The sequence below is a fragment of the Typopeltis vanoorti genome, chromosome 8, assembly GCF_054136105.1.
Source record: "Typopeltis vanoorti isolate ZY-2024b chromosome 8, IOZ_Tvanoo_1.0, whole genome shotgun sequence".
NCBI lineage: Eukaryota > Metazoa > Arthropoda > Arachnida > Uropygi > Thelyphonidae > Typopeltis > Typopeltis vanoorti.
The window spans coordinates 71,554,756-71,578,279 of NC_143556.1; the positions used below are offsets into that span (position 1 = coordinate 71,554,756).

Sequence of the window (23,524 nt, forward strand, 5' to 3'; positions counted from 1 at the left end):
ATTTTTTAATATTATTTTCTGAAAGTATGTACTTTTAAAAATCTGTTCCTAACTTTTTATCAAGAAATTCGAAAAATTCCTGAAGACATAGCCTATTATTCAAAGCTGTGCACAGATCAGAATCAGAGCGCTCACCGCTCTCGCTTGTTAGTAAACAAATAAATGCGTAAGAACCTGCAACAGCACGTACTGGCGCTTTGAATGCGAGAGAGGCCAATAATTAGATACATAACTACTTAACAATATTCATTAAAAATTACAAGAATATTTATAAAAAAATAACAATTTTACTTACACATGAGTTTCAGGGAATAAATTTTTGTTTATAGCAATTTCTGCTGTGTGTTCTGTTTTGGCAATCCCTTTGAATACTCCAACAGTAGTCGGCCATCATGTGAGAATCCCATCTTCCTTGGTACCGATCTTCCATAGTTTTTAAGTCTTGATGAAATCTTTCACCTTGTTCATTGCTTACAGCACCTAAATTCTCGGGAAATCTATCAAGATGACTGTATAGGAAATGAAGCTTTATGCTCATGTTGCAACCTAGGCACTAGTGGAATCTAGTGGAAACAATGCTGAAATTTTCAGCATTGTTTCCACTAGATCTTTGTAATTGCACGCTATTTTGTTTCCAAGAAAATTATTCGCAACCATTGTAAATGAAATCCAGGCCTCTTTCTCAATTTCGTTCATAGAGTTGATGAAATTTGGGTCTCTCATTAAAGTTCTAATTTGCGGTCCATCAAATACACCGGCTTTAATTTTTTCATAACTAAGTTATGGAAATTTTTCGCATATGTATTGGAAACAGTCACCTTGTAAATCTAAAGCTTTAACATACTGCTTCATAAAACCTAGTTTGATGTGTAGAGGTGGAAAAATGATTTTTTCTTTGTCGATTAAAGGTTGATTTATAACATTCTGTTCTCCAACATTTAAAGATATTCTAAGAGGCCAATGTTTCTGACTCCAGTGTTGGTTTCTAGCTTGACTATCCCAGAAGCATAGAAAACACGAAACTTTGTATATCCTCTTTGAAAGCCAAGTAAAAAGTTCACCATTTGAAGATCCACACAGATGATTCAGTTATGGTCTGTATATTTTAATAACTTCAGAACCTTTTTTAATGTCCTCATATGTTTCTTTTAAGTGGACTGAATAGCCAATAGGAATTGAGCCATATACATTCCCATTGTGTAGTAAGACACACTTGAGACTTCTGCTTGAACTGTCGATAAATAAACGCCACTCATTTGGACGACATTATACAACACTCATTTCAGTTAGTAAACCTGACACATTGTTACAGTAAACAAACCCACACTCATGTTTAAAATATTGTACAAGATTACTTTCCCTGCTACGATAAAAAGTTATCTTCATATCTTGCTCCAGTAAGTTTTTTTCATTTAATCTTGAAGCTAACAATTCCGATGATTCCTTCGATAGGCCCAAATCTCTTACTAAGTCATTCAATTCCGCTTGAGTAAAACGTTGCGGTCCAGAACTAGAAATTAAATTTTCATTGTCTAAATCAACATCCGGGTCTTGCTCCTCAAGGACATCTGGCATATCCCAATCATGCTCGTTCTCAAGTAAAGGAAGTCCTTTATAAATTGGCACGGCTATTTCATTGGATTGAGCAACTGGCCGAATTGCTGAGTCGAGATTTGGATACACAATTCTTTTCTTATTCTTCTTATTATAACCAGAAGTCTGAACTAAACAAAAATAGCAATCATCTACGTGATTTTTCGGTTCATGCCAAATCATTGGAATGCCAAAAGCTAATTTTTGGCGTTTTCCCTTGCTCCACTGTCGTAAATTTTCTACACATGACTTACACACTTTATTTGGAGCCCATGAATTGTCCTGATCTGCAAGTTTTACATCAAAGTATGCAAAGTACACTTTCTTAACGAAATCAGCGATATTTGTCTTTTGACTGGGAACAGTAAAGCTGCCACAGATGTAGCACAAAGAATCTACACTATTGACACATTTTCGAGTAGTAGACATGTTGTATTTTCTTCACTGCCGACTAACATGCAATTAACAATTCAAAAAAAAAAAACCAGAGACTTTATTGAAATGTTATAAGCTCTCATCATACTTTCACGATCGAATAACGATTGACTGATTTCGATCGTTCTTTGTCTGCTATGACGCATATAACATTCATTTGTTTTAGGCAGTTGTTATCGCCTACTTTTCATCACCTAAATGTATTAGGTCAGTTATTGGCCTCTCTCGCATTCAAAGAGCCAGTACGTGCCGTTGCAGGTTCTTACGCATTTATTCGTTTACTAACAAGCGAGAGCGGTGAGCACTCTGATTCTGATCTGCGCATCACTTTGAATAATAGGCTATATCTTCAGGAATTTTTCGAATGTCTTGATAAAAAGTTAGGAACAGATTTTTAAAAGTACATACTTTTAGTAAATAATATTAAAAAATCGATTTTTTTGATTGTCTAAATAGTACTGCCTCCTTAAAACTATCAAAAACTTACAAATTAGCAAAAAGAAAATGCCACAGAGGAAAAACCTGATGTGATAGAGGAAAATGGGTTTGATATTTGAAATCAGCGCACCCAAATTAGTAAAAAACAAGTGTCAGATCATAATCAGCAGAAAAAAAATTTTTTTTTTTGTTTCTAGTGTAATCTGTTATAAAGGAATAATAGATTATTTCTTTGTTAATATTTTGTAACTGAGAACGTGGAATTTTCATACTGTCCACAGTATTTTTTAGAACAATACAAAAATCTTCCAGATCACTCCTTTCAAACTAAGAATTGTTTTCTTAGAATGTGATGAGCTCTCTGCCAATTTTGCATTTTTTATTAATTTATTTATTTTCGAAATTGGTGTTTTTGTAATTCTGTTATTAATCTGTAATATATTTTTATTTTTTTAAATTCTTTCATTATATAGTTTTAAAGGATACATTTGTTATTCATTACTTATTTTTTAAAATTTTTTATGTATAAGTCAGTTAATGGGTGCTAATATAATACTATTAGCACACTAAGGAACAATTTAAACATGAATCCAATGGAACATGAAGTTTACAAGCATATGTAAAAGGAAACTTATACCAGTGGCAGCCAGTGAAATTTCAAGTGGGGGTGCTGCCTATACAAAAGAAAATAATAATAATAATTTTTTTCCTAATCAGTAACCAATTTATTAATAAATAAATCTGTAGATTTATTTTTTAATAATTTTTTTTTCCTAATCAGTAACCAATTTATTAATAAATAAATCTGTAGATTTATTTATTAATAAATTGGTTACTGATTAGGAAAAAAAAAAATATTATTATTTTCTTTTGTATAGGCAGCACCCCCACTTGAAATTTCACTGGCTGCCACTGGTATAAGTTTCCTTTCACATATGCTTGTAAACTTCATGTTCCATTGGATTCATGTTTAAATTGTTCCTTAGTGTGCTAATAGTATTATATTAGCACCCAATTATAAAGTTTATTGTCAATCACCTTTATAATCATTACAAAGAGCATGCCTTTTCAGAGATGTAAAAATGCTCTTTATAACAATTGTTTTCATTCCATCCTTGTTAAATACCATTTCAGTGTACAATTTATGTTTATCCCATTCATTATAACTTAAATATGTAGTATTAATAATCACATATATTTTTTAAATTAAAAGTAGTATGTTAACTATGTAAAACACAATTGTATGTTTATTTTTCAGAGCCAACTTATTGTACATTTGGTAGTCAGAATAATTATTTTAGGTCTTCTACCAGTCTGTTTATATCTACTTACTTTCTACATTCATCTCAGTTTACTTACTAGAGCTGGACCTCATGATAACATCATGACTAGTGCCTTCCAAGCTAGTTTAGAGGTATAAAGTTTTACCAAATTTCTTGCAGATTAAGCTATAGATAAGTTAAATTTCTGGAAATACTCGTTTTCACTTTTTTTTTTTTTTACATTCTGTAATCACTAGTGTGTATATGGCACTGACTGATGACTTATTGGTGCCATGAGTAATATGTGTTACACTTAAAGAAAATGCAAAGGTCAATCGGAAAATGTAGTTAAAAGGTTAAAACAGTTCAGTATGGTTAAATTTTCTACCATTTTTTTAATGCAAGTACAGTAATCTATGATTTATCCACCCCTTCAATTATCAGAACAGCAAGTTCGGATAATTGAAGTACTATTACATGTTGCTCTACAGAGAAGTCAATTGACATGAGAGGGTTGGGCAATTGAAGGGCCATTGTTTTGAAGGTTGGATAAATGATATATTACTGTAATTAAATATAATTATGATAAATATATGATTGGATAAACGTGTAGTCACGCTTGATATTTCCAAGGCATTTCATTTAATCTTGCATAGATAGACTTTCTCACCAAGCCACCATCTTAGGATTTTCCTTACTCTTTATGATTGGGTTGCTAGTTTTCTCTCTGGTCGTTCTTTGCATTTATAGTGGATGGTTTCCTCTCACCATATTTCTATGTCACTGTTCCCCCATCAATGCTTTCTTTCACCCACACAGTTTCATTCTATACATTAATGACCTTCTCTCACCAACCCCAAATCCTATCTATGGTTTTGCTGATGACAGTACACCCCATTCCTCTTCTTTGTTCGAGAAACCTTATAATGAACAAATGATTCAAGCGTCTAGATCTGTCATTACCCATGTCTTAAATGCTGATCTTCTTATCATTTTTCAAGTATGTGAGGATAATTGAGTGAATATTAGTTCTGAATACAGTTCTGTCTTATTTCTCAGAATTTCTCTTCTTTTGATAAAATCTAAAATTCCAGGCAAGGTTAGATTTTTTTCATGGTTTTAACAAGAAAGAAAATAAAATAAAAGGAAAACCTACTTTTCACCTGCATAACTTTTAACGCTTTATAAATCCTGAATCTGCCTGATCTTAGAATATTGTTCCCATAATTTTGGGTAGTACACCAAAACCTCTTAAAAATGCTTATTGCTATCCAGAAGAGGGTAGTCTGCTTAACAGATGACTTGCTCTTTTCACAAATTCCCTCCAATCACTTTCTTATAAACATCTCTTTATTGCATTATGTCTTTTTAAAAGGTATTTTCATGGATGCTGCTCCAGTGCTATTCCTTGGCTTTCCTCTAATCATGTAAGAACCGAGCATTTGCTGGTCAAACATCTAAACACAGTTTAGTTCTATGGCAATAAACTTTTCATCCACTTTTACAGATTGTTTTCCCCCAATGAATACAACCTCCAGCTTTGCAAGGAATACATTATCCGATGCCTTCTTTTTTTCTAATTACTTGCCCACCCACACACACACATATTCATAACATTTTTCTGTCATAGGTTTTGTGATGTGTGTGTGTGTGTGGTTGATATAAAGCTACATTCATACAGTAACATATAATGTGTGTGTGTGTGAAGATGCAGTTGAGTTGAACTACCATTACAGTTCAGTAGGCTTAAGGAACTAGAAAGGGTTAGATCATATATAACTTAAAAAAAATTTAATAGTGGTATGCAGTATTTAACAAAACTACTTCCCCCCAAACTAAAACTTGTTATAGGTATTATTTCTGGGAAAATTCCCATGTTACTCCTCTAAATAAACTATTATTTTTTATGGTAGCCTACTTTCGTTTAGGACTGCCCTCTTTTTTACAATAAGTAAAAAAGGAGTAAAATTTGAGTAAAAAGCCAATGTCATTGGCTTTTTACTCAAATTTTAGGGCATTACTGATGTGTTATAAAATTAATATATGAAGAATAATAATATAGGAAGAAAATTTGGACATACCTTTTTTTGGGTGTTGTTGGCTGTCTCCCTATCCTGGCGATATGATTCATCTGCTGTTAAGCTGTTAAAGGAAGGGGGTTTGGGTAAAGTCAGGGTAAAGCAATGTGGAGGAATTATTTGAAAAAACCAGAGTTTTTTATATGTATAATATTATTATTATTATTAAGGGTGGGTAGAGAGCACTTTAGGGGGGGGGGGTGAGAGAAGGATCTGAAAATAGAAACCACTTTTTGGGGAGGAGGAACAATTAATGGGAAAAGGTCAGGGATAGGAGTAACAGGGTGTGAGCCATCTTGTTATTAGTAGAAATGAACATACACACCATCAGTGTAACAAAGATTAATGGTAAAAAAATGAGATTTGCAGAATTAGTAGTACTGTGTGTCAACTTAATCAGTGATACAGAGACAAAAAAAAAAAAAAAAAGGCCAAAACAGGTGAAAAGCTGCTAAATAATGACTATAAGATCTTATTCAGACAGTAATAAACAAGGAGAAGGATTAGGTATTACTCAGCTGCTAAACTATGTGTACAGTATGTGATGCATGCAAGAGATGAAGTGAAAAATGAGGAGAGTGGTACTGAAGAGACAGAAGTGCTTGGCAATAAAAAAAGTAGTAGTAGTAGTGTGAAAGATGAAGAGGAACAGGGTAATGGGGGGGGGGGACAGGGAAACATGGCATAGGCAGAGTGGATGTTGAAAGTGGCAGGGAATGTGTGTGTGTGTGTGTGTGTGAAGATGGAATGTACTGTGATGTGGGTGGGGAAGTTAATTGGGCAGGTGTGGTGGGAAAATCACAACCAACATGTTTGGATAGGACTGGTTATAGACCTAAAAATGAATTACTGTGTTTGTTTGTAAAGGGAGATGAAATGGTTTCACTGATTGAGTTTATTCACCCCAAAATCATTGGAATAAGTGAAACATGATTAAATGAAGATGATATTCTAACAGGAATAGAAATGGAAGGATACAGTATTTTTTGCAAGAATAGAAAGGACAAGAAGGGAGGGGGAGTGCTACTGATGATAGCAGGGGAATTATGTCACATAGGGTAGCCATGAAAGAGGGGAAATAGTGGCAATGGTTATGAGATGTGGTGTAATGTGGAGGTTGACAGGAAGACATATTTAGTTGGATGTTGCTATGGGCCAGGAACGTGGAGGGTGGTGACGAAGCAGTGTATAAACAACTTGGATTAGTGAAGAAAGGAAGGGTAATTATTATGGGTGATTTTAATTATGGTGGTATAGATTGGAATGAAGAGATCGCGTTTGGGAATAAGAGAAATGAATTTCTCTAGTTCTTGAGAGATAACTATCTCAGGTAGCATGTAAAAGAGGGCACGCAAAGATTGAGAGTTTTAGATCTGATCATTTCATCAGAGGATGTAATTGTGGGGTGGGGTTTCACACTTTCCTCCAGTTGGTGAGAGTGATCACCTGGATTATGGCTAGCCATATGCAAACTTCTGTGAGGAAAAGCTGTATCTGGAATTATAAGTTTGATTATTATGATAAGCTTAGGAGACAGCTTGGAGCTATGGCATGGAATGAGCAGTTGAGCAGTAAGGAAATAAATGCTGCATGGAAACTGACAAAGAAATACATAACAGTATCATTGTGTGAATGCATTCTGAAGGCCAAAAGACTGAATAAGGTAGGTGTAAAGTGAATGAATGAGGGGCTTAAGCATGAAATCTGGAAGAAGACAGTACTGTGGAGACAGTAAAAGATGAATAATAGTAATAATCAGTTACATGAAGAGTATAAAGAACAAGCCAGGAGATTGACTCAGTTAGTTAGGAAAACAAAAGTTCACTATGAGCAGAAAAAGGCAAATCTGGTGAAGAAAAACTCAGAGAGTTTTTTTAGGTATGTGGCAAGTAGAATGAAGAATGATCATGGTAAGGTGATGTTAACTTATGAAAATGGTGGAATGGTAACTGCTGCAGAAGACATTATCACTGAATACTTTGATAATGTCTTCTGCTGCAGAAGACATTATCAAAGTATTCAGTGATCAATTTATAATGGTGTTTCATCCTGATCAGGGTGGAAACATGAGGAACTTAGGTGTACAATACATAAGAGAGGATGGCTTAATTATGAGTGAGCAGGAGGTATTTGAGGAAATAAATAACTTTGATGTCAATAAGGCAATAGGCTTTGATGACATATCACTATGTATCGTAAAGGAATGTTCCAGGGAATTGGCAGTAGGATTGGAATGCTTGTTTAATAAGTCTCACAACAGCACAGGTTCCAAGGGAGTGGAAGGAGGGTAAAATTGTTCCACTGCATAAAGTTGGTGATAAGGCTGTAGCTTCAAATTATAGGCCGATCTGTATGTCTGGCGTTGTGGTGAAGCTACTGGAGAAATTGGTAAGAAGTAGGATACAGAAATGGGTGGATAACTGCAGTATTCTCTGTGGTTATCAGCATAGGTTTGTTCAAGGGAGATCATGTTTTGCTAACTTATGTACTATTACAAGGTGACAAATACCTTGGACAGGGGAGATGCATATACAGTGGTGTACTTGGATTTTGCAAAAGCTTTTGATAGACTGCCACACAACATGCTGTTAAATAAATTGAAACAGATGGGATTGAATAAGACTTCTGAACTGGATCAGTTACTGACTGTCAAATAGGTATCAGAAAGTTGTATAAGTGGGTGCAGTATCACAAAAGAGGTCACTAGTGGTGTACCACAGGAGTCATACAATGGTTTTGGGTACCATTGTATGTTAATGATATTGGAATGGATTTAACTAGTGATATGCAGCTATTTGCAGATGATGCAAAATTGGGTAGAGCAACGCAGAGTTAAGCGGATGTTATGGCCTTGCAGGAGGACTTCGAAGAGATTGCATGAATGAGCAGGTAGGTAGAACTGTCAGTTCAGTATTGCAGAGTAAGGTTTTGAGATTTGGTAAGCGACGATGGGATGCAAAATATACATTTGGTGGGGAAACTCTAGTAAACGTAGAGGAGATGAGATGAGAGCTCTATGAGTGATGGTGGACAAGGACCTGAAATCCAGAGCCACATTGCATGTTGTGAAGACATCACATCGGATAATGGCAATGATGCGGAGGACCCTGACATGCAGAAATAGAGAGGTTATGATGCCATTGTATAATGCCTTGATCAGGCCTTACATGGATTATTGTGCATAGATTTGGTCGCCAGGTTTTTGGAAAGGGTGCAGAGAAGATTCACGAAGGTGGTCAGTGGTCTTTGGAATGTGGAGTACGAGGACAGACTGAGAGAATGTAAGTTGTAAAGCTTCATGAATAGGAGGAAGAGGGGGGGGATATGATTGAGACATATAAGTTAGTCAGGGGTTGTTATCAGGCTGACATGGAAGATATTTTTAATGGAATGGGAGAGGGGGGGGTAGAGAGGCCATTGATGGAGGCTGTATAAGGAGGGTGTGAGCAGAGGAGTGAAAAAAAGGTTCTTTCCATGGAGAGTGGTTTGTGAGCGGAATGCATTGCCTGAGTATGTTGTAAATGTAGACACATTGAATCAGTTTAAGGGCACGTTTGGATAAGCATTGTGTGCAATAGTTTGTACCTCCAATGATGGTCTAAGGTAAAGCAAATTGTTTGTCTAACAACTAGTATATTCAACAATCCTCTCTACTTACCCATCACTGAGAATCATTTTTTATCCATTCTGTAACCAAATAAAGGCACTATTGAGATGATTCCTCCTCTTGGTAATGCAGATCATAATATCATCCAGATTTCATTTCTAGTGTAATGCTGTCCCCTAGCCATTCACAACCTCCTGTTCTTTGATACTATAATAAGTGAGAAGATCCCTGAGTCTTTTATTTTCCTTTCCATTCTACAGATCCAGATGACTAGTTGTTGGATGAACAATTTGCTTTACCTTAGCTTAGAATACTCTTTCATCCATTTCTCCAGATCATATTGTGATCATATTACAGAAATTATTCATATTTTGTTTTGTTTCAAAATTCTCACCTAATATCTAAGCTATAATGTTCCAAGAAGTGTGTCAGAGCAGTTCTGTGGGGGTGGATAAGAAGGTTAAAAGCATATCACAGCTGGCTTCTTGATTCAAAACTTCAGCTTCATTCATAGCTTATCCTGAAGCCTGCAGTACTTAAAACACTTTTCATTAATAGTGCTAAGTCTGACTTTGGAAGGGCCAAATGTTGAAAACTGTTCTCTTGCACCAGTGGTGGTCATGCCTCTGGTCTCTCGTAAAGCTACTGGGCACAATTTCTCTGCATCATTCTTCTCATTCAACTCTTGCAGTGGAAGACCAAAGCAAATCACCTTCAACTTTACCTGGAACATTCCATCACATGCTTCCTGTGGCCTCCACCATGGTGCCATCAGAATCTTGAACAATTGGATACCGAAGAGTCTTCTAATCCCGATGATGTCCCACCAGATGTGATCAAGAGATGGCCCAATGTTGGCTGGCATCTTTCCTACATAGAATGTCTTCCCACCCACATATTTATAGTTTTAAATTTTCATAGTTTCTGTTCTATACATAATAAAATCTATCTGTTAAAAACATTAGAAATGTAATTTAGTGAAGTTTAGTATGTCCTAAGAGTGATCCATTTATTTTATTGCAGTTTAGTGAAAAATTTATTATTTTTATTTTTTTAAATTTGTAAATTTTATTATTTTTATTTATTTATTTATTTTGCAGGATGAGAATTGACAAAATGGATTCAGAAAGAGAGAAAGTAAATTGTGTGATGTGGTTAGCCGAGTTAAAACCTGTAGTTGCAGTACAAAGCTTTAGAACCCATTACAACAAAGATGAACCACACAGGAATTACATAACTAACTGAATGACTAAGCTTAAAGAAGCAGGTTTTGTCAATGATAAACCAGTGTGAGTGAGGAAAGAGTAGTATCTGTAGGACAATTCTTTATTGCATAATGTAATCAACAGAATGGGCATCCTGAATCAACAGTGCATAAAATTCTCAGAATGAAACTTCATACAAAAGACTACAAAATTAAATTCCACCAAATGTTGCTGGAAGAGGATTATCACACACGATTGATTTTCTGTCACCAATTTAATGAAAAACTTGACAGTAATGCATTATTTATGGCCAATGAATGTTTTTCTGATGAAGCAACATTTCATATTAGTGATAAGATCAACAGACATAACTGCAGTATAAGGAGGCACAAGAAGTTGAGAAACATGAAAGAGATTCCCCTAAGGTCAATGCCTAGTATACATTAGGAAAAGGCTGCATAATTTAGCCATTTTTTTTCTGGAGAACAGAATGTTAATAGTGAAAGTTATTCAGAAATGCTGCAGAATTACTAAAGGCAGATACATGCTTTTAGATGAAATCACGCATTTATTTCTGTATTTCTTTACAAGTAGATACGTATAGGCATTTAGAGGTAAATACCATTTAGAGGCATTTACCTCTAAATGCCTAATAATTTCTTTACTTCTAAATTCCTACCCATATCCCCTTGCAAAAGAATATTGAACTAATTGTATGTTTTCTAGTTGTAAATTACCTCTATTTGCATATCCTAGATGAAATCACGCATTTATTTCTGTATTTCTTTACAAGTAGATACGTATAGGCATTTAGAGGTAAATACCATTTAGAGGCATTTACCTCTAAATGCCTAATAATTTCTTTACTTCTAAATTCCTACCCATATCCCCTTGCAAAAGAATATTGAACTAATTGTATGTTTTCTAGTTGTAAATTACCTCTATTTGCATATCCTTAAGTGAGCCATGATTCTAAATATAATTCTTTAGAACTTATAGATGATATAGAGTTTCAGTAAGATGGTGCACCTTGTCGCTTTGCTCTCAATGTTAGGCAGTTTCTGAAGATTTCTTCAGAAATCTTCAGAAACTGCCTAATTTCTTCCAGATGTTGCCATTCTTTTTCTGGATTTTTCTGGATCTTCCAGATTTTTTGGAATCTGGAAGATTCCAAAAAAACATGACTTGACCACTTGTTACAGACCACATAGAAAACTGGCATCCCTTATCCGCTCCACCAAAGACCAACCACTTCCCCTAGACCTACCTGGTGTATACCAGGTCCCTTGCAGCTGTAAACTGTCCTACTTTGGCCAAACAGGCAGGACAGCAAATATCAGAATCTCAGAACACAAGGATTACATTCAATTTCACCAGTACAGCCACTCTGGGCTTGCAGATGATGCTCTGGATACTCGCTACAGAATAAGATGGAAGAAAGCCACAGTAATACACCGCAGCAAGTTCAAGTATGAAAGACTGTTCATGGAATCAGCCTCAGCTCTTAGGAACATGCCAAACCTCAACAAATTTGGATGCATGAGACTGCCCCAAATTTGGGAAACTTTTATCAGAAGAACTTCAGCCCAAAGGCCAAGAACTACCAATATAGCCCGCCAGGGGGCACCATCAGGACTTTAGGAAAACGCTAGCTTCCTAGCTTCAGTCTCGTTTGCTGTTATTAGTACTTGTGTGCACGTGTCTTTGTAGTAAGTTCCCAAGAAGATGGCAACGTGACGTTCGCCGAAATATCGGAAAGTATATATTAAAGTTTATTTAATCTATATTTCTAGTATACGCTGTCAATTCCTTAAATATTAGTTATCATGTTTAACCAGCGTATAAGCCTCTCAACAAGAATATTATCTTCTTCCAGATGTATTGGAAGAGCTGAACTGATCCCTTGCTTGGCCAGCACATTTTCAACAGATTTGAGCCCTATTGGATTCTCCCCCCCCCCCATGGGGGAAATGTAGGACTAGATTAAGGCTAACTGATGCCCTAGGCATAGCCCAACAATGGTGTTCCCTTTGGTGCTTCCATTGCATAAACAAGTGAGAAGACATTCGGGCTCAATAAGTGCTGAAGGTGAAATAACAGATTGAAAATTCACTTTTTCTTCCAGGCCAGTTTCCACAACTATGTCACACAAAACCTGTTTTAATCATCATCAATTTCCTGATATGTATCCCCAAGGGGGTGTTCAGGTTACTATGACAGCACTACATGACTGAGTTTACATTATTACTAATCTGCTATCGATAATTTTTCTCCAAATCAATCTATTACTTATTAGCACTCCAATATTGCCATATCTATCCGTGCGTCTAAGGAAAGGCACTTTTGACCAAATCAATCCACCTAGACCTTGGTTTTTCTCTAGATATCTTTCCCTGCCATCTTAGCATCAAACACCTGTTTTGCTAACCTTTTTTCATCCATTCTATTAAGTAGCCATACCACCTTAGATTATCTCTGCTGACACATTCTTGAATACTAATAATGTCGAGTTCCTTTTAATATCTTCATTTTTAATATGATTCTGCCATTGATGCCATCAGTTCACTCCCCTGATTTTTCTCAGAATCCTCATATCTGTGGTTTCTAGTCTTTGATCAAGTGCTTTATTTCTAACCCAACTCTTAGATCCATAACTAATTTAAACACTGTTTTAATATACTGCTAGTTTGGTGTTTTGACTAATTTCTCTTATTTCATATAAATTTATTCAACTGGCTATCCACCATGCCAGCTTTTCTTGTTTTGTCTATTTCCAGATTTAACCTCATCTTCACTAAAAACTCTGCCAAAATAGCTGAAATATTTTACTTGTTCTATAGGATCTCCATTCAGAATGCAGCTGACGTTTTTTATGCTCCTGCCTATTGTCATAGTTTTGGCCTTTTTATTGCTAATTTTCATTCCAAATTTGTTACAGCTGCCATTCAATTTAGTTAGTGAATCCTGGAAGCTTGTACTAGATGTGTTTAGGACATCATCTGCATAAAGCAAAGAGCTAGGTTTGACATCTAAAATTCTAATATCAGTCTTGATACCACTTTCTTTTATAATTATTATTATTATTATTAAACAAGACCTCATGGAGTCAAAGACTCATCTAGAAGGTCCTTTTATCTTACACACACATCTCATCATACCGTGTCTTAAACACATTCAAACTACTTGCAGACACCACGCTCTCAGGCAAGGCATTCCAATCACTCACAACTCTGCACGAAAAAAACCTGCCTCTCACTCCCTTACTCACACCCTCCTTATACAGTTTCCAGGGATGACCTCTGGTTCTCCCCTGATCTCCCACTATTCTCTGTAGAACTTCTCCACCATTGATCCTATAACAACCCCTTACCAACTTGTAGGTCTCTATCATATCTCCCCTCTTCCTTCTCTCCATGAGACTCTGCAAATTACATCTTTTCAATCTTTCCTCATACTCAACATTCCAGAGGTCAGAAACTACCTTAATCAGTCGCCTTTGGACCCTTTCCAACATCTCTTCATCCTTCTGAAAACCCGGTGACCAAATCTGGGCACAATAGTCCAAGTGTGGCCTAATCAAAGCCTTATACATTGGAACAAGTATCTCCCTACTTCTACATGTCAGTGTCCTCCGCATCATTCCCAGAAGTCTTTGTGTTGTCTTCACAATTTTGGCGATGTGTCCCCTAAATTTTAGATCCTTATCCACTATCACCCCCAGATCTCTTATTTCCTCTACTTCCAACAATATATTCTCACCAAGCATAAATTCTGCATCCCATCTTTGTTTTCCAAATTTTAAAACTTTACATTTTGCAACATTGAACTCACATCCCCATTTGCTTGCCCAATCACTCAATTTATTCAAGTCTTCTTGCAAGGCCACAACATCTTCACTACTCTTTATGGTTCGTCCCAACTTTGCATCATCTGCAAACAACTGAATATCTCCATCCAAATCTTCACCAATATCATTAATATATAAGTTAAATAGTAATGGCCCTAAAACAGACCCCTGAGGCACTCCACTAGTGACTTTCCTTTTCCTGGATATTGCACCCCCATACACAACTTGTTGATACATGTCAGTATCAACAAGTTGTGTATGAGATAGCCAGTCTTCAATCCAGTGCACTAATCTAATATCCAACCCCATCTGCTCTAGTTTGACTGTCAACTTATCATGAGGTACTCTATCAAAAGCCTTTGCGAAATCCAAGTATATTACTGTGTATCCTTCTCCTCTGTCCAAGGAAGCAGTCACTTTATTGTAATAAGTAAGTAGATTACTAAAACATGACCTCCCTTTAGCAAATCCATGCTGTCCATCAAAGATTATACCATTGTTGTCAACCCAACTCTGGATCCTAGTTCTCACAAGCTTCTCCAACAACTTAACCACAACACCTGACACACAGATAGGCCTATAGTTTGATGCTTGAGTTCGATCACCTCCTTTATGAAGTGGCACAATCTTGCCCTCCTTCCACTCTTTAGGAACTTGACCAAGTGCAAGACTCGTATTAAAAAAATATGTCAAGGCAGGTGTCAACTCTCTGGCACACTCCTTCAGAATACGTGGTGATATATTATCAAGTCCCACAGCCTTATTTACATCTAGTTTACTCAACTCCCCAAACACCTCTTGCTCACTTACAGTCAGTCTCTCCTCCCCATCATCAACTGCTCTTAATCTCTCCATGAAGTCACATTCACAAGATTGAAAGATCTTTATGAATTGCTCATTAAGTATCTCCACAACATATTCTGCAACAGCTGTCTTTATACCATTTCCTCCAATCAATGTCATCCTTCCATAATCATTCTTTCTTTTGCTGGCTACATATCGAAAGAACTCCCTAGGATTCTTTTTGGCTTCATTAGCTAACTGCTGTTCATACCTCTCTTTAGCTACTCTCACCAACCAAGTCACCCTCCTTGCCTGGTCTTTGTAGACCTCATGAAATTGGTTACTTCCAATTCTCTTATGCTGTCTCCACAATGCCTTTTTTTTCTGTATTGCATGCTTAATATCTTTATTCATCCATCTCACACCTACCTTATTTAACCTTCTCACCCGTGGTATACATTTAGACATTGCATCTACTAAATAGTTTTTGAAATTTCCCCAAGCTGCATTGATCTCTTTTCCAGCTAACTCCTCATTCCATGCTACATCTGCAAGCTGTCTCCTGAGCTCTTCATAATCACCCCCCCCTTGTAGTTCCACATATACCCTTTTTTCACAGGGGTCCTTGCACTGCTGGCAACCACCCAGGTAATCACCTCATGGTCACTTTCACCAATTGGTGGATGATTTGACACCTCATTTATAATTACATCCTCCGATGAGATGACCAAATCCAAGACCCTTAATCCTCGTGTGCCCTCTGTTACATACTGTCTGAGGTAGTTATCCCTCAAAAACTCAAGAAACTCATTTTCTTTACTTCCAGTCGCTATCTCTTCAATCCAGTCTATATTGCCATAATTAAAATCACCCATAATGATCACCCTTTTCTTATTTGCTTGGCTTATTTGACTATACATTTCACTATCACCACCATCCACATTACCAGGTCTATAACAACATCCCACCAAGTATTTGATTCTATTCACCTCTATCTCACACCATACTGCCTCAAAACCACTGGCCCTATTTCCCTCTTGCATCTCTACCTTGTATGGACATAACTCTTTCTCTATCATCAATAGCACTCCCCCTCCCTTTTTATCCCTTCTATCCTCACGAAACACATCATACCTTTCCATCTCTATTCCTGTCAGGATGTCGTCCTCATCTAACCATGTCTCACTTATTCCAACAATCTCTGGGTACACAGACACAATTAGTGCAACCATTTCATCCGCCTTGTTTCTTATGCTTCTAGCATTGGTATACAAACACAACAACTCATTTCTGGATCTACAGCTAGTTCCACTGATACCATTCACTCGATGTGCTCTCTCCATGCTGGACTGGGGCCATTTCTCTTTCTGCTTCTTCATTTTAAAACCCTTTGCAACAACATCTGTTTCCTCTTGATCCCTGGTCATCCCATTACTTTCCTGCCTACACATGCTCTCACCTCCTCTTGGAGCATCCACCTTTCTCACGCTGTGTATCCCTGTCCGCCCTGGGCCTCCCAGTTTCCCTGCTCCTCTTGCACACCCATTCTCTCATTTTCTATACTCATACCACTCACCTCTCCATTCATTTCCACTTCTTCAATCTCTCCTGTCTTAGTCTCCTGCTCTTCCACATCACTCCCCTCTCGATCTGATTCATTTTCTCTATTCACTTCTCTACCTTCCAGCAGCAGTCTCTCCAAGCGACTCACACCATAACCACTCAAATGCAGTCCATCGCTCCCATACAGCTCACTTCGTCCCTCAAACTCATTCCACACATTAACAAACTGTACACCCATCTCCTCACACATTTCAGCCAGAATACCATTCCTAATCCGTGCTCTCCGCCTCATTTCACCACAATCATACCTAGGCAACACACTGACCACCCTTCCTGTCACACTATTCTCTTTTATCTTTCCAAGCAGTCTCTTGACATTCATTTTGACATGCTCTTTGTTCTCTCTCAAATCATTTGTACCAATTAATACAATTAACTCTTTTGCTCGCTCCCGCCTCATATCCAATGCCTCAATCACTCTACTTATTTTACCGCCTGGAAAACATACCTTGTGCATTTTATCCTCTAGCACACCTTTAATAATGGAGTCGCCATACAACGCCACTCGCTCATCTTTCGTTAACTCTTTCATGCCATCATGATTTATTTTAATAGTTTTGACCTGAATTCTCTTAATTTCATTCCGCATCCATTTCATTTCTTGCCTCATCCAATCTAATTCACTTTCCGAACCTCGCGACACATTCTCTCTATCATTAAATCTTTCTAACTTTCTAACTCTCGACCCCCTCTTCTCACATTCCCTCTCATTCATCTCCTTCTTTGTTTCCGTACTTTCGGTCCAACATACGTCCAACTTTCGCTATCATTCTTCTCACTTTTACTGTCATTCATCTTTCTTTGTTTCAGTACTTTCGGTCCAACATGCGTCGAACTTTCGCCATCATTTATTCTTTCGATTTTTTTTACTTGTGATTTCTGCATTACGCAAGTTCTACTTTCATTCGTTCTCTCAATTTCGTTTCTTTCCACCTCACTTTCGTCCCTTTTAACATCCGTTACGGTTGTCAAATCGCTCTTTTTCTTTTTTCCTGATTTTTTAACATTTTTTCGCTTCTCTTGCTCACCATCCATTTCTTTCAAACGTGCAATCGCGACGCAATCAGTACTAGCACTTTCTGTCATCAATTTCATATTCGCATTCATTAGTTCTTCGTTCAGGTCACACTTCGCACACACCCTTCTTCCATCCGCACTAAACATCCACAAATCATTTATGTAATCGAAGGAATACATATAACAGACCTCACACTTAACGAAACGACTGAAATCTACATTCAAATCATGGAATGACAATGCCGCCGCCATTTTTTTTTTTTTTTTCTCTCTGCCGGTTACTAGGTCTAATAATAACGATTTCGTAATTTATTTAGACAAGAAAAAAAAAACCCACACTAATAATACCGGTAGCGTACAACGTTTACAGCCACTCTTACTCAAACAATTACGCATATATACTTAATTATTCCTAGTAAAAACTTATCTGAATCAGGAGCTCTTCAAAACACGTCCGCAGTACTTGGCCCACTAGCGCCCCCATAATGTGTCCATATAGATGATGAATAACAGTGGAGACAATGTGCATCCTTGTCTTACCCATGAATTTACATAAAACCATATTCCTGTATTTCCTTCACTTCTAATTGCTGATTCACAACTTAAATATAGACTGTTTAAAAGTTCCATTAACCCTGTTATTTATTATTAATTTCTGTAATCAGCTGTTCCAGTTATTTAAAAAAAAAAAAAAAACTCAGCTATGTCATTTATATTTATCTTTTTTTTTATTTTTATTTTTCTCCATGAATTGGTTTTTATACTCTGCTTAGTATTTACAGAAGGGTTCAATTCCAATTGGTGCAATGATTTTTAACTCTATTAATAAAACTAAAACAATATATACATTTAAATAACATTACATAAATAACTACAAAATTAACTAAATCCAAGGCCTTCTAAAATAAATCTACACTTTAGAAATTTTCTTATCCAAAAATATTAAAATCATTCATTCTCCTACTCATTCTATTATTGGATTGTTTGATATATACTTAATCAAGTCTTCTAGACTAAACACCTTGTTTTCACAACAACAAAAATGCTCATCAGAGTCAGTTTCTTTGTTAGGCCCTTTCCAAAAATATTAAATTTTCTTCTTTTCCATGGGATCCTTTTTTATCTCCCTTATGTAACATATACAATATTATTCCTCCTGTATCACTGAAGTATAAATATTCCACTTGTAGTTCAATATATTGCACAATTTTACTGATTTTTGTACCAGAGAAAGAAGTTTCTTTTACTACTTCCTGAGCAACATATCTAAGTTGAGCTCTTCATGTTAAGCCACTTTACAGTTTCAAATTTCACCAATTGCTTTTCCCACAGTAATCCAGTGTCCTTAAGACAAAAGATAAAACTTTCCATTCAGTATTTCCTCAAACATTCAGTTAAAATGTCGATTGCAATATTTTCTTTTATTTACTAAATACTTGTCGACAGTCTGAACTCCTCCAGTTTAAAGACTCGCAGTTCTACGATTCCTTTTTGGAATCTTCTATTAATATTTTCTCAACTGTCACATAAAACTTAAAAACTTCTAAGAACAAAATTCTCCGGTTGCTGTTCTCAAATTTCCATTAGCTCTCTTACTTGTTTTCCTAGTTACTCTGATACGGAATGCTCTCTCTCTGTCAGCTGTCAATCACCCATCAGTCTCCTCCGTGAGCATGCACACGTCATGTAAATAGCAAGTGAGAAGTTATGTATAATGGCTGACACGTCTCTGTTAGTGGGGAAAAAAAGTCTAAACAAACCACTACAAATATCTCAACAGTTAACAATTTTAAATTACAATAAAATAATTTGAAAGTGACACAACTATTAGAATCTAGTAAGTATGTCAATTTCAAACGATTTACATTTCATTTTGACAATAATAATATCAATAACAGGTGCATTGCAAGTGTTGATATATTTGTTATGAAACCATAACTACTGATATATTAGAATAGAGAAGCAATTGTAGAAAGATTCATAATTGTAAATTATGATTATTTTTCCTTCCTTGTCAGATGTCATCTCCTTCCAGGAGGTTGACTACCATGAGGTTCCACCATGTACGGTTTTGTGCTTCTCTTTTATGACAAAAAGGTCCAGTCCTTAATATTTCCCATCCAATCTGTTCTTTGTCTTCCTCTTCTTTTTTTCCTTGTATCATTCCTTCTAGAAGTGTTTTTATTTGGTGGGGGGAGGGGGATTCATGCCTTAGTAGGTGGACCAAGGTAGAGTTCTATCTTCTCCAATCATCTCTAATATTTCTAAATTAGTTTTTTTGGCAGTCCATGGGACTCTAAGAATTCGTCTGAGGATCCACATCTCAAAGGCTTTTAGTTTATTTTCACAATATTTTGATGTTGTCCAGGTTTCTGCTCCATATAGCAGTGTTGACCGTACGTTGCATTTGGATAGCCTAATTCTTGTTTTTGTGTGAACTTCCTTTGAGGTCAGAATGTTTTTCATGCTAATGAAAGTTGATCTAGCAATTTCTATTCTTTTTAATATTTCCATATCACACTTACCATTCTCTGTAATTAGTTGACCTAAATATATATAACTCTCTACTTGATCTGAGATATTTCCTCTGATCTTAATATTTATATCAGATATTTCCCCTGTTTTTCTTGTTAGTTACCAGCATGGATTGGTTTTTTTGAAGTTGAAATTAAGTCCATATTTTTCACTTAGTTTCAGCATCTCTTCTAGTAGATTTTGAAGATCTTTTTTATTTTTAGCTAGCAGTACTGTATCGTCTGCATATATTAAGTTGTTCATATTTCTGCCTCCTGTGCTGATTCCTTTAAATTCTTCTAATTGCTGGAAGATATTTTCAGTATAGAAGTTAAACAATATAGGAAAAAGAATACAGCCTTGTCTGACACCCTTCTTTACTGAAAATTCCTCCGAGGTTTCTCCTGATATTTTTATTGAGGCAGTTTGCTCCCATAATAGATTTATCAGTAATCTGGTATCTTTATCATCTACTCCTAATTTTCTAATGCATTCGATTAGTTGTTCATGTTGTATATTGTCAAAGGCCTTTGTGTAGTCAATAAAACATAAGTAGACTTCTTTCTGCTTCTCCAGCTATCTTTCTATAATAGTTCTAATGTTGAAGAGTCCTTCTCTATTTCTTTTATTTTCCTGAAAACCAGAATTAATGTGCTTCATTAATTTCCAATTTGATTTTATGTTTATTTCTTTCTAGGATGATATATAACTTTTGCTATCTGAATGATTATTTTTACAACCATATAATTGTAGTATTTTGAAAAGCTTTCTCTGGGCACCTTGTCATATGCCTTTTCTAGATGTACAAAAATTAAACACATATCCTTATCATATTCCCACAATTTCTCAACTATTTGGCTTAAAGTGAAAATCTGATCTTGACAACCTCTATTTGGCCTGAACCCAGTTTGTTCCTCTCAAAGTTTCTCTTCCACAATCTTTCTCACCCTCTTTTCAAGTATGCTTCCATAAATAATACCTGGAACACTTAGTAGAGAAATTCCTCTGTAATTCTCACATTCAGTTTTATTCCTTTTTTTATAGATGGGTACTATGAGAACTCTACTCCAATCATTGGGAATTTGACATTCTGAACAGGCCCTCTGAATTATGCAGTGTAGCCACTGCAAAACTTTTATACTTCCATATTTAAGCATTTCTGGTTGAATATCATCTATTCCAGCTACCTTTCCACATTTCAAATTTTTGACAACTTTTTCTACCTCAAGGAGGATTATTGATATGTACTCCTCTTTGCATTCCTCTTGAAAAATTTTTAGTATGGTTCTGTTACTGCTTGGTTCATTTAACAGTCTTTTAAAATAATTACTTCAGACATCTAGGATATCCTTATCTTCAGTTTTCATGTCCTTTTATCATCTTTGATTCCTTTTACAGTACTCTTTCTTCCATTTCTAAGTTTCTTCAATAGCCTCCAGGACATTTTGCCACCTTCCTGATATTTATTTTCTATATTCTTGCCAAAGTCTTCCCATGACTTTTGTTTAGCTCCTTTTACACACAGCTTAGCTCTCTTACATTTTTCTCTATATTCTTTTAGGGCATATGCTGACTTATTTGCTAGGAACTTTGGTATGCTTTCTTCTTTTCCAGGACTGCTTCTTATGTCCACCATGGTGTTCTTATTTTTCTATCCTTGCAGACAACTTCACTATATACCTTCCTAGTTGAATGAATCAATGTCTTCTTCAGAGTTTGCCAATGAGATTCCATGGTTTGGTTCTTGTTTTCAATTTGTTTCATTTTTTTCTTCAATAATGTTTGTATAGTCAAGTCTACAATTTTCTTGTAAAAGCTGCTCAACTTTAATTCTTTTAAAAACTTTTTTACATACTGTTCTTTTCAGTGTGATATCCATTTTTATGTTAGTACTAAGTAATGGTCACTACCAATTTCAAATCCTTTGTACATGTATCCTGAACGAGCCTGAAGATATCACCATCAGCAGTGACATAGTCAATGAAGCTTTTCTTATTTCTCATGTCTTTGCTCCATGTGAACTTGTACACATCTTTATGTTGAAACATGGTGTTAGTAATGACTAGTCTGCGTCCTGAGCAGAAGTCCAGTAAATACTTACCATTATTATTAGCTTTGCCCTTTTCTTCAAATTTTCCCAAAATGTTCCTATATGCATGTGAAATTTGTTTCCTACTCTGCTGTTCAGATCTCCAACAGGGACCACTTTTTACATTTATGTCAGCTGCCTGTTCCAATGACACAAAACATTCCTCCTTCTTCCTTGAAAGAACCTTCTGTGGGACCATAGGCACAAATAACTTTCATTGTCGATGTCCCCATTTTGAAGTTTGTTCACATAACTATACTTGAAACTACTTTCCAATCAAGAAGTTAATCTTCGTGTTTGGTGTTGAATGCTGTAGCTACTTCTTCCTTTCCTTGATCATTATTGCCTGAAAATAACATCCTATACTTATTATTTAGTAAGATGTCATATGTTTTTTGTCTTTAATGCCAATGATGTCCATACGGTACTTTTCCAATTCTTCTGTAAGTTCGATTTCCTTTCTATTAATACTCCTTATATTGATGGTTCTTAGTTTCAGTTCTTCTGATGTCGGGTTTATTCTTCTTCTTCTTCTAGATGCTGAGTTGGAGCTTGTTCTAGTAACTGACTTTCCACTGTTCACCCTGCTCCAGCCGGCATAAAATCTCATCATGTTGTACCATCATATGCATTTGTGGTTTAAGCTGATAAGTCCCAACTTACCAGACCATCATCATTTGTTCAGTACCCAGTGGACACCTACTAACAGGCTACAGATTTAGGATTGGACATTATTTCAGAAGCCCCAGTTGGTTCTCCACATTTCTGAAAGGCGATGTGGAAGTTTCTTCCCACACAAAACTGTTTTTATTTATTACTAAATAGCAGTAAGCAATATAAGCAAATTACTTGCTTATAACTAGGGCAACAGAAAAAAATGTAAATTTTCAACACTATTTTATGCATTTCTTGTTAAAATTGATCTAATAGAAAAATGCAAATACAGAAATTTATTACAAACAATTTTTAATCGCTTCCCAAAGATTATTATTATTACAATGTTGACACCTCCAAGGACTCATCTCAGAAGGGC

General features: G+C 36.0%; 1 protein-coding gene across 1 annotated transcript in view; it reads left to right on the forward strand.

Annotated features, from left to right (window-relative positions):
* rt (Protein O-mannosyltransferase rt) overlaps positions 1 to 23,524 on the forward strand; it is a 375,338-nt gene that overhangs the window by 132,292 nt on the left and 219,522 nt on the right. The window contains exon 9 of the mRNA XM_090396396.1: positions 3,725 to 3,880. Within this exon, the coding sequence (XP_090252522.1) occupies positions 3,725 to 3,880 (156 nt within the window). The remainder of the gene's footprint in view (positions 1 to 3,724; positions 3,881 to 23,524) is intronic.